The sequence below is a fragment of the Oncorhynchus clarkii genome, chromosome 23, assembly GCF_045791955.1.
Source record: "Oncorhynchus clarkii lewisi isolate Uvic-CL-2024 chromosome 23, UVic_Ocla_1.0, whole genome shotgun sequence".
Classification (NCBI taxonomy): domain Eukaryota; kingdom Metazoa; phylum Chordata; class Actinopteri; order Salmoniformes; family Salmonidae; genus Oncorhynchus; species Oncorhynchus clarkii.
Window position 1 is genome coordinate 22,788,319 of NC_092169.1, and position 17,264 is coordinate 22,805,582.

The 17,264-nt window shown below is 39.5% G+C and overlaps 1 protein-coding gene across 1 annotated transcript in view; it reads left to right on the forward strand.

Moving 5' to 3' along the window:
- The window catches only part of LOC139381180 (cysteine-rich protein 3-like), a 32,353-nt gene extending 15,123 nt beyond the window's left edge, over positions 1-17,230 (forward strand). Inside the window, exons 3-7 of the mRNA XM_071124598.1 lie at positions 1,044-1,101; positions 4,071-4,196; positions 14,586-14,660; positions 14,999-15,093; positions 16,589-17,230. Coding sequence (XP_070980699.1) covers positions 1,044-1,101; positions 4,071-4,196; positions 14,586-14,660; positions 14,999-15,093; positions 16,589-16,726 — 492 coding nt within the window. The 3' untranslated portion in view covers positions 16,727-17,230. The remainder of the gene's footprint in view (positions 1-1,043; positions 1,102-4,070; positions 4,197-14,585; positions 14,661-14,998; positions 15,094-16,588) is intronic.
- Positions 17,231-17,264: the final 34 nt, after the last annotated feature.

Below are 17,264 nucleotides of genomic sequence, written 5' to 3' on the forward strand. Positions count from 1 at the left end.
GTTATGTACATATATATATTTTTTGTACATTATATATTTATACATACAAAAAATACGATTAAATAATTGCATCCGTTTTAGAATAAAGCTGTAACGTAACAAAATGTGGAAAAAGGAAGGGGTCTGAATACTTTCCGAATGCACTGTAGACTGATCAGCTGAATCCAGGGAAAGCTATGATCCCTTATTGATGTCACTTGTTACATCCACTTCAATCAGTGTAGGTGAAGGGGAGGAGATGGGTTAAATAATGATTTTTACCCCATGAGACATGGATTGTGTATGTGTGCCATTTAGAGGGTAAATGGGCATGACAAAGTGCCTTTGAATGGGGTATGGTAGTACAGTAGGTGCCAGGAGCACCGGTTTTTGTCAAGAACGGCAACGCTGCTGGGTTTTTCATGCTCAAAAGTTTCCCTTGTGTATCAAGAACAGTCTACCACCCAAAGGACATCCAGCCAACTGTGGGAAGCATTGAAGTCAACATAGGCCAGCATCTTTGTGGAACGCTTTCGACACCTTGTAGAGTCCATGCCCTAACGAATTGAGTCTGTTCTGAAGCCAAAAGGGGTTGTAACTCAATATTAGTGTTCCTAATGTTTTGTGCACTCAGTGTATGTCTAGTTACTATGTTGCACCACTTTTGTAGAATGACCCTATGTGCACTGGTCAAAAGTAGTGCACTATAAAATGAGTATGGTGCCATTTGTGATGAAGCCAGTGACCAGTCAGCAGTCACACTCCTGAAATATAACCTCTGTCTGATTGGTTTAAACCTTAATGCTTTATACTGACACTGACTGACTGTAATGTTCCATTTCAGTGAATTGTGAAATATTTCAGTAGTTTCAGTTTCAGTAAACAGTTTATTTCAGTAATAAGTAGAACTGTTTCAGTAAATAGTTTTAACGGAAGTTGCACTAAACCTGCAGATTGTTTGGAGGGGATTTCCTGTTTTTTTTAGTTTTTCTTAATTACCAATATTCAGCTATTTATTATGATAATAGATTATTTGTTAATATTAGACATGGTCTGTCTTCCAGCATGATGGGTTGCCCTACTGTCACAAACCATGCTACGGAACTCTCTTCGGACCCAAAGGTAAGAGGTTACTGTTAAAAAAACATAATTGCAGGTGTGCGGAAGAATCGCTATAGCTTGAATTCAATAAGACCAATAATAGGATAGGATAAACTTAATTGGCTTTTTTTCACTTACGGAAAATGTATCAACCCATACGAAAATGTCCATTAATTATAATCCACCTAATATATAATTCACATTTTTATTTTCCTGCTGTAGCAAACTTGTTCAAATTTAGATCCTACATCTGTACTTTACACACTCCACACACACGTACACACTCGCACACAAACACACACACTCAACACATTCAGTAGCCATAAAAGTACTTGATTGATTAAGAAAACAATGTTAAAAACATTATAACATTTCATCACCCCTATACTATACCGGATGCTATACGGTCATACAAGGCATTTCCTTTCCCATGAATCAAAGTGCAAGACATCCTCAGTGTGCTGTGTGGGGACCAGATGGATATTTATATATCTATAATGACCTCCTGCCCTGGTGTTATACCGCCTGGCCAGTGCATTCTCATTTCCTAAAGTTGCTTCAATAGAAAAGTTTGAAAGTTGCATAAAAAGTAGGCCTCGTCTCAAAGTTGCTTAAATCTGTGACAACATTTTGAAGCACACCAAAATCCTATGATTTGTGTGTGCCATTAAAAAAGTAGATTCTGAATTTTGGTGTACACGTCACATAGGCTTACACACTTAGTAATTATGGATTTTGAGTATTCACGAGTTTCACCTGGAAGAAATACATACACATTTTTGAGTTTGTGAGTGCATGAATGAACTCTGATATAATCTGAGGTGCTTCCCTTTTATTCAGACATTTGGGTATTATTCTGGGTAATTGTGACATGCTCTGTATCCCAAATGGCACCCTATTCCTTATATAGTGCACAACTTTGCCCAAAGCCCTATGGGTCCTTTCACTACTAAGACTTGGATTATTACCCAATGTGATGCTTTAATCGTTCTCAGGATGACTGGAATGGTTGTTTAGTAGTGTATGAACCCAGGGACAGATTTAATAACTGGAGGAAAGATAGATATTAGTCGCCAGTGAAAGTCTACACACCCTTTGCACAGTCTTCACATTTTACTGCCTTAAAATTCAATCTAAAAAATAATTTTATTTGATTTTGTTCCTACCAATCTACACAACCTACTTCACATTGTCAAAGTGAAAGAAAAATTATAGAACATTTTCCTAATAAAAATAAATGAACATGTCTTCATTAGGTATGCTTTCACACCCAAGTTAGTACTCAATGGAAACACCTTTGGCAGCAATTAGAGCTGTGAAATTTTTAAAATAAGATTCTAGGGGCAATTTATGGTCATTGTTTTTGTCAAAATTGCTCGAGCTCAGTCAAGTTGTTGGGAATCATTAATGACAGCAATATTCAAAGAAGGAAGCTCGTGTTAAAAAAAATAATCTGCAAATAATCAATTATGTTTGCAATAAGCCTGTTAAGTAATACTGCAAGACAACATAGAAAATTACAGGTTTGCATCAAATCCAACACAATACAGGAGCAACCCTCTGTATTTTCAAGTATTGTGATGGCAGCATCATTTTATGAGTGTGCTTGTCACCAGTATGGACTGGGGAGTTTGTCAAGATCAAAATAAACATGAAAGAAGCAAAACCCAGGTAAAAAGTTAGTGGAAAACCCACTTCAGTCTTCTGAAAACCCTGGGATAAAGGCTTACTTTCCAGAAGGACAATTACACATATGTTAATGCCAAAGACCCACCAGAATGGTTTTAAAGAGGTGTTGCGTGTTCCTGAGACGTCCAGTCTCAGTCCTGACTTAAATTTGCTTGGGACAAAGATTGAATATTGCTGTACATCAATGATTCCCAACCAAATGTACTGAGCTTGAGCAATTTTGACAAAAACAATAGATATACAGTATATGTTTCCCTAACCTAATTTGGTATAAAGTTGTTTTCAATTCATCACAGATGTAATGGCTGCCAAAGGTGCTTCCACCAAGTATTTACTCTGGGGTGTGAAGACATATGCAATCAAGGCATCTTCATTTAAAACAAATATTTTCACTTTAAAAATGGGGAGTAGGTTGTGTAAATTGTTAGGAAAAATATCAAATTGAATCGCTTTTCAGAATTTTTTCTAAGGCAGCAAAATGTATAGACTGTGCAAAGGGTGTGTAGACTTTCACTAGGCACCGTATCTACAAACTGTTGAAAGCTCCCGCAGTTTATTGAGTGTAATGTTTCGATCCAAAGGTCTAAGTCACTTTCAAACAAATGGCAAGAATTATCACCTTATATTATTATGCCTGCTTATCATATGATTGTTGTGGGGGTGTCACAAAACATGGATGGTAAATATAGGCGGCAACATCTCATTTCCTAGATGGCACCTGGGTTCTATCAGTTTGGGGGCCAATACATAGGTGAGGGTCATTAGACTGGGGAAGCTAAATGTAAAGTAATGACGGTTACTCATCTGACAAACTTCAGCTCATATCTATGAAAATTATTATTACTATCTTTATAGATGATCTAGAAAGAATGAGATTACCCTCTAATCATGCACATTTCAGATGAGTTGACCCAGTACATACATACAGAAACAAGGAATTTGTCTGGAATGTGTGTGTCTCTGGTGGTTTGGGTAGGATGTGGGTTGGGTTTGATTCTGGTTGTTTGGATAAAGGAACCTCAAACCCAATTGAAAAACAGCAGGCATTTCCCCTTGGCTTCTCCCTCCTCTGCAATTCTGCCTATCGTCTAACGTGGGAGTTATGCAGTAGGACCTCTACTGGGGCTTAAAGCATTTCCTTTTTTAATATAACACACTGACAACCAAATTTCGGTACAGCAGAAGAGTAACCAATAGTTCCATGGCACTAGTTGTAAGACACTGGTACTTTGGCTAAGTTCAAACTCTAGCGCCTCATAATACCACATAATACTATGGCTGCCTAATAACCTCTCCTCCAGGTGTGAACATTGGAGGGGCAGGCTCCTACATCTACGACACTCCTCAACCTGCCTTTGACAGCCCCTCAGAAGGATCTCCCACCACACCATGGACCACCATGCAGGTCACCCGGAACCAACCCAAAGGTAAGGGACGGTAGCCTGATCCCAGATCTGTTTGCGCTGTTTTGCTATCTCCTATGGTCATTGTCATGGCAAACAATACCATAGAAAGACCACACAAACAGATCTGGGGCCAGGGGTAGTAATAGGGGTAGTAATAGTATTATTAAGGGAGTTTAGAGTTAACATATTGTCTTAATGAAAAACAAAACCCTCCTTAGCTCTCGCCACCTCACACACACATACACTACATGGCCAAAACGATGTGGACAGCTATTAGTCTATTCGGCTATATCAGCCATACCCGTTGCTGACAGGTGTGTAAAATCGAGCCAACAGCCATGCAATCTCCATAGACAAACACTGGCAGTAGAATGGCTCGTACTGACTTTCAACGTGGCATTGTCATAGGATAACACCTTTCCAACAAGATCACCATGCACAATGCCAAGCGTCAGCTGGAGTGGTGTAAAGCCTGCCGCCATTGGACTCTGGAGCAGTGGAAACACGTTCTCTGGAGTGATGAATCACACTTCACCACATGGTAGTCCAACGGACGAATATGGGTTTTAGCGGACGCCAGGAGAATGCTACCTGCCACAATGTGTAGTGCCAACTGTAAAGTTTGGTGGAGGAGTAATAATGGTCTGGGGCTGTTTTTCATGGTTCGGGCTAGGCCCCTTAGTTCCAGTGAAGGGAAATCTTAACGCTACAGCATACACTGACATTCTAGACGATTCTGTGCTTCCAACTTTGTGGCAACAGTTCTGGGAAAGCCCTTTCCTGTTTCAGCATGACAATCCCCAGTGCACAAAGCGAGGTCCATTCAGAAATGGTTTGTCGAGATCGGTGTGGAAGAACTTGACTGGCCTGCACAGAGCCCCGAGCTCAACCCCATTGAACACCTTTGGGATGAATTGAAAAGCCAACTTCGAGCCAGATCTAATCGCTCAAAATCAGTGCCCCGACCTCACTAATGTTTTTGCGGCTGAATGGAAGTCCCCGCAGCAATGTTCCAACATCTAGTGGAAACCCTTCCCTTCCCATGGAGGCTATTATAGCAGCAAAGGGGGATCAACTCCATATTAATGCTCATGATTTTGGAATGAGATGTTTGACGAGCAGTTGACCACACCGCTTTTGGCTATGTAGTCTATAGACACATACACACACAGGAACGAGTCCTTTTTATCAGGGCTGCTCAGATTAACTGGCCTTACCAAGTGCTCCAAGTATGACCTTTAAGGGTTAAATATAGCAACATAAAGCGGTAGAGAGAGGGTTACACAGACACACACACAGACACACTTGTAATGATCCTATCTCTGTTCATCACTGGGGAGGAATGAGGAATTTTTAGTGACACTTCACATTTGACAAGGGACTTAGTGTTCTATCTAACATCGACACAATACTTTGAGTTATATAAAAGGCTGACATGTATCTGATCTTTTAAGACACATATAACCCCATAAAACATGACCAACGATGAACTTTCAAGTAATTTGCAGTACAACATTCACTGAGTGTACAAAACATGCTCTTTTCATAACATAGACTGACCAGGTGAATCCAGGTGAAAGCTATGATTCCTTATTGATACCACTTCAATCAGTGTCGATGAAAGCGAGGAGACAGGTTAAAGAAGGATTTTTAAGCCTTGAGACAATTGAGACATGGATTGTGTATGTGTGCCATTCAGAGGGTAAATGGGCAAGACAAAATATTTAAGTGCCTTTGAACAGGGTATGGTAGTCCATGCCCCGACAAATCGAGCCTGTTCTGAGGGCAAATGGGGGTGCAACTCAATATTAAGAAGGTGTTCCTAATGTTTGTATACTCAGTGTATGTCTAACTTTGACAATGGGCTCTATTTTAACTAACCTAACGCAATGGTAAATCTAAGTGCAGGTGGTAGCGCAATAGATTCACACGTGTGTCAGAAATAATTTTGCTAATTTCACTGTCACAATTATTGGTGCACTTGCTGGCGTTGCCACAAAAGGGCTGGGTTTTGAGGAATAAACAAGTTATGGGTGAGTCGAGGCTTGGCCCCTCACTGGCCAATCAGAACGTACTCCATGGCCAAATATGTGGTTGCTTCAAGTTGTGTATTTACAGTCTTTTATGTATTTCCTTGGAATCAACTCCAAATCCAATGTTAGTCTGTCATTTAAGAGATAATGCCCGAGAAGCTGGTGTTTAAAGGATATATTGGCACGGTGTTGTTAGGCCCAAAATGAAGTTACCAACATATTCAAATAATCTTTGACATATTTTCATTAAAAACTGTATTTTAATTAATGTATTTATACTATTTCATCCTTCCACAAGATACAGTCTTGACACAAATCTAGGGTTGCTGCCCAAGCCAGCTAGTCGTTTGTTCTATCGGTTCGGTTGCTAGAGACGCGACTCAGTCGTTCAGTCTTTTTGTTCTGTATCTTAGGACGCGACCAAGTCGTTCGTTCTAAATGTTGCATTGCCATACTGGCTGTCAGCGTTCCTATCCCTTGCTTGCTAGCTAGCCAACTACGGCTAACTTACAGTCACGTCAAACAGTACAGACAGAATAACAACAGTAGCTGCATTTGTTTAAGCTGTTTCATAGTGACATTTATTTGGATACATCCATAACTATGAGCTAATGGGGCACGATTTCACCTTGTATAGAAAATGTGCTCTCTCGTTAGGACACTGTTGTTCAGAGGAGCTAGCCAACAGCTAACAAAACCACTTCAAACTGAAGCTGGAAAGACTGCTAACTAGCTACAGTTCATTTCATTGTACCTTTTTTCAATTTACATTTCTTTGTATATATCCATAAAAATGATGCCAGCTGATTCATGATTTCGACTGGCTGAGAAACGCTGCCTAACTGTCTGTCTCCTCCCAACACATTCATTACTATGGGAGAGCTGGAGATCTAATTTGAATATTGAAACAATGTTGCAAATGTCGGAGAAACAGACAGCAAGGTTTATACAAATCTCCGCTGTTGAAAACAAAATGTTAGTCTAAAAGAAATGTGAGATAATATCTAAAAGCTTTTTATAGTGCCGATCAAGTTTATAAATTGCTTGGCTGGGCTGACAGTGGTTTGACAGTCAGATGGAACAGAGTAAATAGGTATTTTAAGGTGGTAACTTGTGGAATAGACACCGGCTGGAATGCGGTTTTAACCAATCAGCATTCAGGATTAGAACCACCCATTGTATAAAGTTTGTTAAGTGGCTTACAGAAATGAAATAACAAAATGTAGGCCGCTCTTTGCTAAATATGTTAACGTGAACCCATTTCCAGTCCACATTGTTCTAAGTGATTGCATGGCTTCAATAGCATTCACACAGATATATGGGTTTAGGTAAGTTGCATTATGGCTGACCATGTACATGCCAAACATTGTCAATAAGCAAGATTAAATTCACTATTGATCAGGCCTAAAAAGAGAACGGATAATTGCAATCAAAATCAAAACAAAATATCAACTTGTTTTAAATTGGCTATGTCACACTTACAGGCCGCATAATTTTTCCACATGGGTATACAGTGAGGGAAAAAAGTATTTAATCCCCTGCTGATTTTGTATGTTTGCCCACTGACAAATAAATTATCAGTCTATAATTTTAATGGTAGGTTTATTTGAACAGTGAGAGACAGAATAAAAACTAAAAACAAGAAAAACGCGTGTCAAAAATGTTATAAATTGATTTGCATTTTAATGAGGGAAATAAGTATTTGACCCCCTCTCAATCAGAAAGATTTCTTGCTCCGAAGTGTCTTTTATACAGGTAATGAGCTGAGATTAGGAGCACACTCTTAAAGGGAGTGCTCCTAATCTCAGCTTGTTACCTGTATAAAAGACACCTGTCCACAGAAGCAATCAATCAATCAGATTCCAAACTCTCCACCATGGCCAAGACCAAAGAGCTCTGCAAGGATGTCAGGGACAAGATTGTAGACCTACACAAGGCTGGAATGGGCTACAAGACCATCGCCAAGCAGCTTGGTGAGAAGGTGACAACAGTTGGTGCGATTATTCGCAAATGGAAGAAACACAAAAGAACTGTCAATCTCCCTCGGCCTGGGGCTCCATGCAAGATCTCACCTAGTGGAGTTGCAATGATCATGAGAACGGTGAGGAATCAGCCCAGAACTACATGGGAGGATCTTGTCAATGATCTCAAGGCAGCTGGGACCATAGTCACCAAGAAAACAATTGGTAACACACTACACCATGAAGGACTGACATCCTGCAGCGCCCGCAAGGTCCCCCTGCTCAAGAAAGCACATATACATGCCCATCTGAAGTTTGCCAATGAACATCTGAATGATTCAGAGGACAACTGGGTGAAAGTGTTGTGGTCAGATAAGACCAAAATGGAGCTCTTTGGCATCAACTCAACTCGCCGTGTTTGGAGGAGGAGGAATGCTGCCTATGACCCCAAGAACACCATCCCCGCCGTCAAACATGGAGGTGGAAACATTATGCTTTGGGGGTGTTTTTCTGCTAAGGGGACATGACAACTTCCCCGCATCAAAGGGACGATGGACGGGGCCATGTACCGTCAAATCTTGGGTGAGAACCTCCTTCCCTCAGCCAGGGCATTGAAAATGGGTCGTGGATGGGTATTCCAGCATGACAATGACCCAAAACACACGGCCAAGGCAACAAAGGAGTGGCTCAAGAAGAAGCACATTAAGGTTCTGGAGTGGCCTAGCCAGTCTCCAGACCTTAATCCCATAGAAAATCTGTGGAGGGAGCAGAAGGTTTGAGTTGCCAAACGTCAGCCTCAAAACCTTGATGACTAGGAGAAGATCTGCAAAGAGGAGTGGGACAAAATCCCTCCTGAGATTTATGCAAACCAACTACAAGAAACATCTGACCTCTTTGATTGCCAACAAGGGTTTTGCCACCAAGTACTAGGTCATGTTTTGCAGAGGGGTCAAATACTTATTTCCCTCATTAAAATGCAAATCAATTTATAACATTTTTGACATGCGTTTTTCTGGATTTTTTTGTTGTTATTCTGTCTCTCACTGTTCAAATAAACCTACCATTAAAATTATAGACGGATCATTTCTTTGTCAGTGGGCAAACATACAAAATCAGCAGGGGATCAAATACTTATTTCCCTCACTGTATAATATTAAAACAACGTAGACTATGGAGAGTTTTACCCACATCCAAACGTTTCCAGCAGCTGGACAAATATCCAAAATAAATAGAAAGGGAGAATGTCCGCTCACTGTTATACTTCTCCCAAATGGTCCTAAGTTTTATGAACATAATTGGAACCATTTTACAGATCAGATTGCATTCACACATCTCCAGAAGTTTCCTTGCAAGCGCGCCACGGCAGTGACTTGTCACCATAATACCAGGAAGGTGAATCATTCTAATAAGTTTGGTTGTATTACAAATGAATGAATGACAAGCAATCCGTTTTTTAAAAACAACAACTATAAATACATGTAAAATGTAATAATATCATACAATCAGGGAAAAAAAGACATGCATTGCTGAACAGCCCTTCGTTATAGTAGGCATAAGGGAGGGCTTGGGTTTTGAATATATGAAACGGAAAACAAGCCATTTCTACAGGTTATAGATAACTTCTGAATACGAGGTTCACCGTATTCCAGTGTTGCCAACCAATTTTCAGGGTAAGTTTCTAGAGGCAGGTTGATTTGTTGCTAAATTACATTGTGATGAAAACTGCGTCATTACATAGAATACACAATAACGTTACTCAAATTGACTGAACATCTCGGAAACAAATATGATTTGACAATTGTTCAGGTACAGACTCCCACCCTTTTCTGTACTTCTGGCTGTACAATTTTGATTGAGACATGTTGATTGATGTTGTAAGTTCTGTTCAAGATCAAACGTTCGTGACCAACTACATTCATTGGGTTTTGCTCGTTGAACCCGTACTACTGCTGCAGTCAGCCAACAATGATTTGCAATTTGCTGAAATTGCTGCTGGCCTGCTGCAGCCTGTGCACGAGCTGAGCGCCTGCTGCTGACGTCACTCACTATGCACTTTTGCGGCCAGGCACATGTTTTGTGTCAGGAATCCACAGATATGTTTTTTAACTCACTGAATAATGTTCACTCTATCAGTGATATAGAATCTAAACAGTGTGATGTACCAATCAAAGTTGAAGCGATTACAGAGTCTATCAAACATCTGAAGAACAATAAATCACCAGGTGTTGATGGAATTACATCAGAATTTTACTAATTATTTTCTGAACAAGTATTTGAAGTATTTTTTTAGAGAGTATTAAAAACAATGGGGCCTCCCGGGTGGCGCAGTGGTCTAAGGCACTGTGTCGCAGTGCTAGCTGTGCCACCAGAGACTCTGGGTTCGAGCCCAGGCTCTGTTGCAGCTGGCCGCGACCTGGAGGTCCATGGGGCGACACACAACTGGCCTAGCGTCATCCGGGTTGGGGAGGGCTTGGCCGGTAGGGATATCCTTGTCTCATCACGCACTAGCGACTCCTGTGGCGGGCCGGGCGCAGTGCACGCTAACCAGGTCGCCAGGTGCACGGTGTTTCCTCTGACACATTGGTGCGGCTGGCTTCCGGGTTGGATGCGCGCTGTGTTAAGAAGCAGTGCGGCTTGGTTGGGTTTAGTTTCGGAGGATGCATGGCTCTCGACCTTCGTCTCTCCCGAGCCCGTATGGGAGTTGTAGCGATGAGACAAGACAGTACCTACCAATAATTAGATACCACAAAATTGGGGCAAAAAAGGGGGTAAAAAAAACAATAATTAAAAAAACAATGTTCTCCCTCCTACAATGAGTCAGGGGTTAATAACACTGCCTAAAAAATAAGTGCTGCTCATCGATAACTGGCGTCCAATTTGTCTTCTTTTGACTATAAGATATTAGCCTTACTACTTGCAAAAAGAATTAAAGAAGTTCTGGATGCAATCATTGTTGAAACACAGTCTGGATTCATGAGGAACAGACATATTTCTAACAATATCAGACTAGTATTAGACATACTTGACTACTCAGACCTAATAACTGAAGACAGGTTCATATTATTTTTAGATTTTTATAAAGCATTTGACACAGTAGAGCATCATTCCCTTGAGAGACTTGGCTTTGGGGATTTTTCTGTAAGGCTATTAAGACTCTCTATGCAAATGTTAACAGCTCTATTAAATTGAAATATGGCACTTCACCTAGATTTGAGTTAAAGAGAGGAATTAGGCAAGGTTGTCCTATCTCCTCGTACCTGTTTTTATTAATCACCCAACTTCTTGCAAATTCTTTAGATAATAGTAATGTACAAGGTATTTCCATAGCTGGTAAAGAAATTATTATAAGTCAGCTGGCTGACGATACTACACTTTTTCTGAAAGACGCTAACCAAATCCCATATCGATCAATGTGATACAATACTTTTCCAAAGCGTCTGGTCTATATCTTAACATTAATAAATGTGAACTCATGGCTGTCAAAGATTGTGTGACACCTTCATATTATGGTATTCCAGTAAAAGAAGAACTTACATATTTAGGCATAACCATTACAAAGGATCAGAAGTCTAGAGGCTTACTAAATTTTAACCCTCTTATTAAAAAAACTGAGAAGAAGCTAAATCAATAGCTACAGAGGGACTTATCTTTAAAAGGTAGAGTCCTAATAACCAAGGCTGAAGGTATCTCTAGACTACCACATGACACTCTATCTTTATATCTTGACAGTAAAATAAGCAAGGAGATAGACCAGATGCTTTTCAACTTTCTGTGGAGAAACGTACCCATTGCATTAGGACAACTGTTGTAATGAACACTTATGAGAATGGTGGGCTGAATTTTCTGGACTTTACTACCTTAAATAATACTTTTAAGATCAATTGGATAAAACAATTCCTAAGAAGACCCACTTCTGTCTGGAATTTTATTCCTCATCATGTCTTCTCTACTTTTGGTGGCCTTAACTTCATGTTGTTTTGCAATTATAATATTGACAAAGTTCCAGTGAAACTTTCTGCTTTTCATCTGTAGGTTTTCTTGTCATGGTCCTTAATTTATAAACACAATTTTTCTCCACACAGATATTATATATGAAATAATCGGGATATATTGTATAAAATACTTCTTTGTTTTTAGATTATTGGTTTTGAAATAATATCCTATTGGTGAGCCAACTGGTAAATGCAGAGGGTCTTTTACTCAGTTATAAGGAATTCTTATCACTTTACAAGGTCCCTGTAACACCTAAAGATTTTGCAATTTTTTTAGATTCCATTCCCTCAGGTGTTGCTCTATTATTCAGGAACGTGTCAAGACCTGACCCTCAGAGCCTACCTTCTATTGACCCTGTTAACTCATCAGGAGGAAAGATTTGTTTCTCTTTTGGTCCATTCAACAACAGAGCGATACAATCCTTGTTTCAGCAGGATGTTGTATCTATAACTTTTGGTCCATTCAACAACAGAGCGATACGATCGTTGTTTCAGCAGGATGTTGTATACCTTATGTCATGCCTTATTGGAATGGATTTATTGATAATATCTGTTGGAAAAAAAGGTTGGATGCTGCCACACACATACCTACTTGTTAACAAAATTAAGGAAGTTTGCTTTAAAATTAATCATAAATATTATCCTGCCAAACACCATATGAAGAAGTTTAAGGAAAACATAAACTCAAATTGCTCCTTTTATAATGACCACCCAGAAACAGTGTTGCATCTTTTTTGTCATTCTATTCATGTAAGAAAACTGTGGCAAGACATCAGTAGATTTATAATTGAACACATTTATGAAGATCTTACACTATTGTGGAGAGATGTACTGCTTGGATTATTTACCTATGATTGGAATAAGCTGAAAAAATGATATGTAATTCATTTCATTATTCTTTTGGCCAAATGTCATATTCACAAATGTAAATTTACAAACAAAAAAACAAATTTTCTTACCCTACAAAAATAAATTGAACTGTATTTTAAGACAATTAAATACTCTACTAACAAAAAAGCTGTTAGAATTATAAGTGCATGTACAGTATGTCCCTTAAGGTCCTTGTGTAAGGTGATATTGTACCCCCTAGCTCAATTGTCCATTATATATAATTGATATATTCTTGTGTTCCCTCATGTACTCTCTGTATTGATTTGTTGTTAATACAACAAAAAGGAAAGGCACATGTTTTGTGACTGAGCGTGCATTTTAGCGTTTGAGTCACTTTTCAAAAGTTGCTAAAAGTTCCAAATAAATGTTTTAAAGTAGCTAAATTTGTTGCTAGGTGCTGTTTGAAAAAAAGTTGCCAGGCTAGTCTAAAAATTTGCTAAATCTAGCAACAAAATTGCTAAATTGGCATCACTGCAGAATTCACCAAGGTTCTCATCTCTCGTTTCATGATGGGCATGACCATGCAGCCTACATCATGGAGGGGGGTAGGTTATTCTTGGTTTTTAATCAAATAAAACAAAATGGGCAAGAAATGTGTTTTTTTTGTCTTTAAATTGGAAGTATACTGGCACCAAAAGCACATTACTCTACTCTTGTTCCATTGCACATATGAGCAGTGTGTATCACAGCTGGATAGGCTGCGTTTCCGCAGTCAAAATTCAAGCCATTACCAACTGCGTTACCTCTAAAACCAGCTTTTGGTTGGTCTTAAATATCCCTATCAGCGCTGCCGGAAATTAGCACTTTGGGTCAAGTTTTTAAGGACATGCCTAAAATACACCCGCTCATCTGAGCGCAAGTGAGCTGTTATAAAACAGGTAAATTGCCGAATCTGGTTTTAGCGCTAGAAAATGCTACTACGCCAGTTTTTACTTGACGAAATTGCAAAACGAACGTGCGTTTGACCCTAGCGCCGCCTTAAACCAGCCAAAAATAGAGCCATCCGTCTTTAAACAACACTCTGATTACAAGATTCAAGATTGACCCATGTTAGAACTTTCAACAGATCTTTTTAACAAACAACTTGTTGGGTTTAACGTTTCCTTTAGAGATTAAAATGATTTTGAAGGAATGGGTGGGGTAGTTGCTGATCGCTCGATGTTAAATTTATAATGATTTATAATCTGTTGAGTTTTGTCTTTTGTAAAACGTTGTAAACCCAAACTTTCTGTTATGTATCATGTCACTGTTTAATCTGGAAACAGAGTTGATGTGTTTGGTTAACCTGAATAGAAAAATTGTATATTTTGAATAATTATGTCAAGTAGGAGATTACATTTATTTTATCAGCTGGACTTGGTCACTGGTATGTTGAGTTTGTCTTTTGCACTGGTTTGTCCAAATGTTTGCTGTCTGGTAATTTGTAGAAAATCAAATATGTGAGTTTATGTAGGGTTAATTTATGAGTTTAATTGAGGCTGATTTATTTGTTTCTGTCGGGTGAATAACCTCTAGCTATTGTTGTTTTGTCAGTACCTCCCCCTCAGACCAGGATGTTTGCTGGAGAGACCTCACTCTGTCCTGGCTGTGAAAAAGTGGTCTATTTTGGTAAGTTTTGGTCAGATTGTTCATGATTGATTTATGATATAAACATTGAGCACTCAACTCAACTCAAAGCATTATGTGCTTTTTTATTTTTCTATGTTGGACTGATAGTTCAAGTGGTCACTTCGCAGACTCTTATATTTTCAAAGTGAACTACAGTGAGTGCATACATTTTTGGTATGTGATCACTGTGGGAATTGAACCCAAGACCTCAGTGTGGCAATCACCACGTTTTTACCAACTGATCCACACAGTACCTACCAGTACCTACTTTTTCTTAATTATCCTGACATGCCAGTTGAATGAGGTAATCATAGTGAGGGGTTTGTCTGTCTCTGCAGCAGAGAAGGTGATGTCCCTGGGTTGGAACTGGCACAGACCCTGCCTGCGCTGTGAGAGGTGTAAGAAGACACTGACCTCTGGTGGACATGCTGAGGTATTACATCCACATTAATACTGTCTACTACAGTTACTGATGACCTGAAGCGATGGCTGCTTTTAAGATCAACATCAGTGTTTCTGTGTTGAAATTCACAAGTAAGGTTGATTTGATTGATTTTATTATTAAAGTGTCTTGCATTTTCAGGATGCCTAGCCCACATGGACTTATAAGACAATCTGAAGATGCATTGATGTTGGTCAATTAAATCATACATAGAAGTGATTTAGCTCATCTAGTAGGCTCGTGTCACTGGGCAGCTTGCGGCTGTGCTTCCCTTTGTAGTCTGTAATAGTTTGCAAGCCCTGCCACATAAAATGAGCGTCGGAGCCAGTGTACAGTAAGTAGTATGATTCAATCTTAGTCCTGTATTGACACTTTGCCTGTTTGATGGTTCGTCGCAGGGCATAGCAGGATTTCTTGTAAGCTTCCAGATTAGAGTCCCGGACCTTGAAAGCGGCAGCTCTACCCTTTAGCTTAGTGCGAATGTTGCTTGTAATCCATGACTTCTGGTTGGGGTATGTACGTACAGTCATTGTGGGGGCGACGTCATCGATGCACTTATTGATAAAGCCAGTGACTGATGTCGTGTACTCCTCAATGCCATCGGAAGAATCCCGGAACATGTTCCAGTCTGTGATAGCAAAGCAGTCCTGTAGTTTAGCATCTGCTTCATCTGACCACTTTTTTTATAGACCGAGTCACTGGTGCTTCCTGCTTTAATTTTTGCTTTTAAGCAGAAATCAGGAGGATAGAGTTGTGGTTGGATTTACCAAATGGAGGGCGAGGGAGAGCTTTGTACGCGTCTCTGTGTGTGGAGTACAGGTGATCTACAATTGTTTTCCCTCTGGTTGCACATTTAACATGTTGATAGAAATTTGGTAGAACTGATTTACATTTTCCTGCATTAATGTTTCCGGCCACTAGGAGCGCCGCCTCTGGGTGAGTGGTTTCCTGTTTGCTTATTTCCTTATGCAGCTGACTGAGTGTGGTCATAGTGCCATCATCTGTCTGTGGTGGTAAATAAACAGCCACGAAAAGTATAGCTGAAAACTCTCTAGGCAAGTAGTGTGCCTGCAGTTTGTCACAATATACTCTACTTTAGGTGAGCAAAATCTAGAGACTTCCTTAGATTTTGTGCACCAGCTGTAGTTTACAAATATGCACAGCCCGCCCCCCCTCGGAGTGTGCTGTTCTATCCTTCCGGTGCAGCGTATATCCCGCTACCTGAATATCCATGTCGTCATTCAGCCACGATTCCGTGAAACATAGGATATTACAGATTTTGATGTCCCGTTGGTAGGATATCCGTGATCGTACCTTGTCTAATTTATTGTCCAACGATTGCATGTTTTGTCTAATTCAAGGTGAGTGATCGCTGTCCTGATATCCAGAAGCTCTTTTTTTGCCGTAAGATACCGTTGCAGAAACATTATGTACAAAATAAGTTTAAAAATGTCAATTGAAAAAAAGAATGTTTCCCTTGTTACAGCATGAAGGGATACCTTATTGCCACGTCCCTTGCTACGGCATCCTGTATGGACCAAAAGGAGTGAACATCGGCAAGGTGGGCTGTTACATCTATGAGAAGGAAGACATGGAGCAAACTGAAATACCCAGCCAGTCCTAACCACACACTAAAAGTGAGATGAATGGGGTTTCTGTTTGATTAGGGTAATTTCAGTGACTGAATTGAGTGACTGAAGTGATTCACTGACTGAATTTGACAGGTATTGCAATGGAACCGACCACATGCTTGCTGATAAACATGAGGTATTTTTGCATGCATTTTTACATATTGTTTGTATAACGTAATAATGTTTCAGAATATTTAAATCACTTTTTCAACCTGCTAAGCACACAGATTTATAAAATATGTATTTAACAACAGGTTCATATCCAATATTAAAGATTGATTGCATACATTTGCCAATGGTTATGGTGAGGAAGAATGCATAAAGAGTTATGATACGTTATCAAAGATAATATTTTGTTCCTCATTCAAATGAAACAGAAAGGAGTCTACTAAATAAGATAATGCAGTATTGGAATTGAGTGGAAAATTAGAATTTGTATAGGAGGAATAAAATGAATTATGCTTGTCTTGTTTTATTAAATCAGTGCTAGGTTTGAATGTTGTTTTTGATGTGGAACAAACAATGAGATTA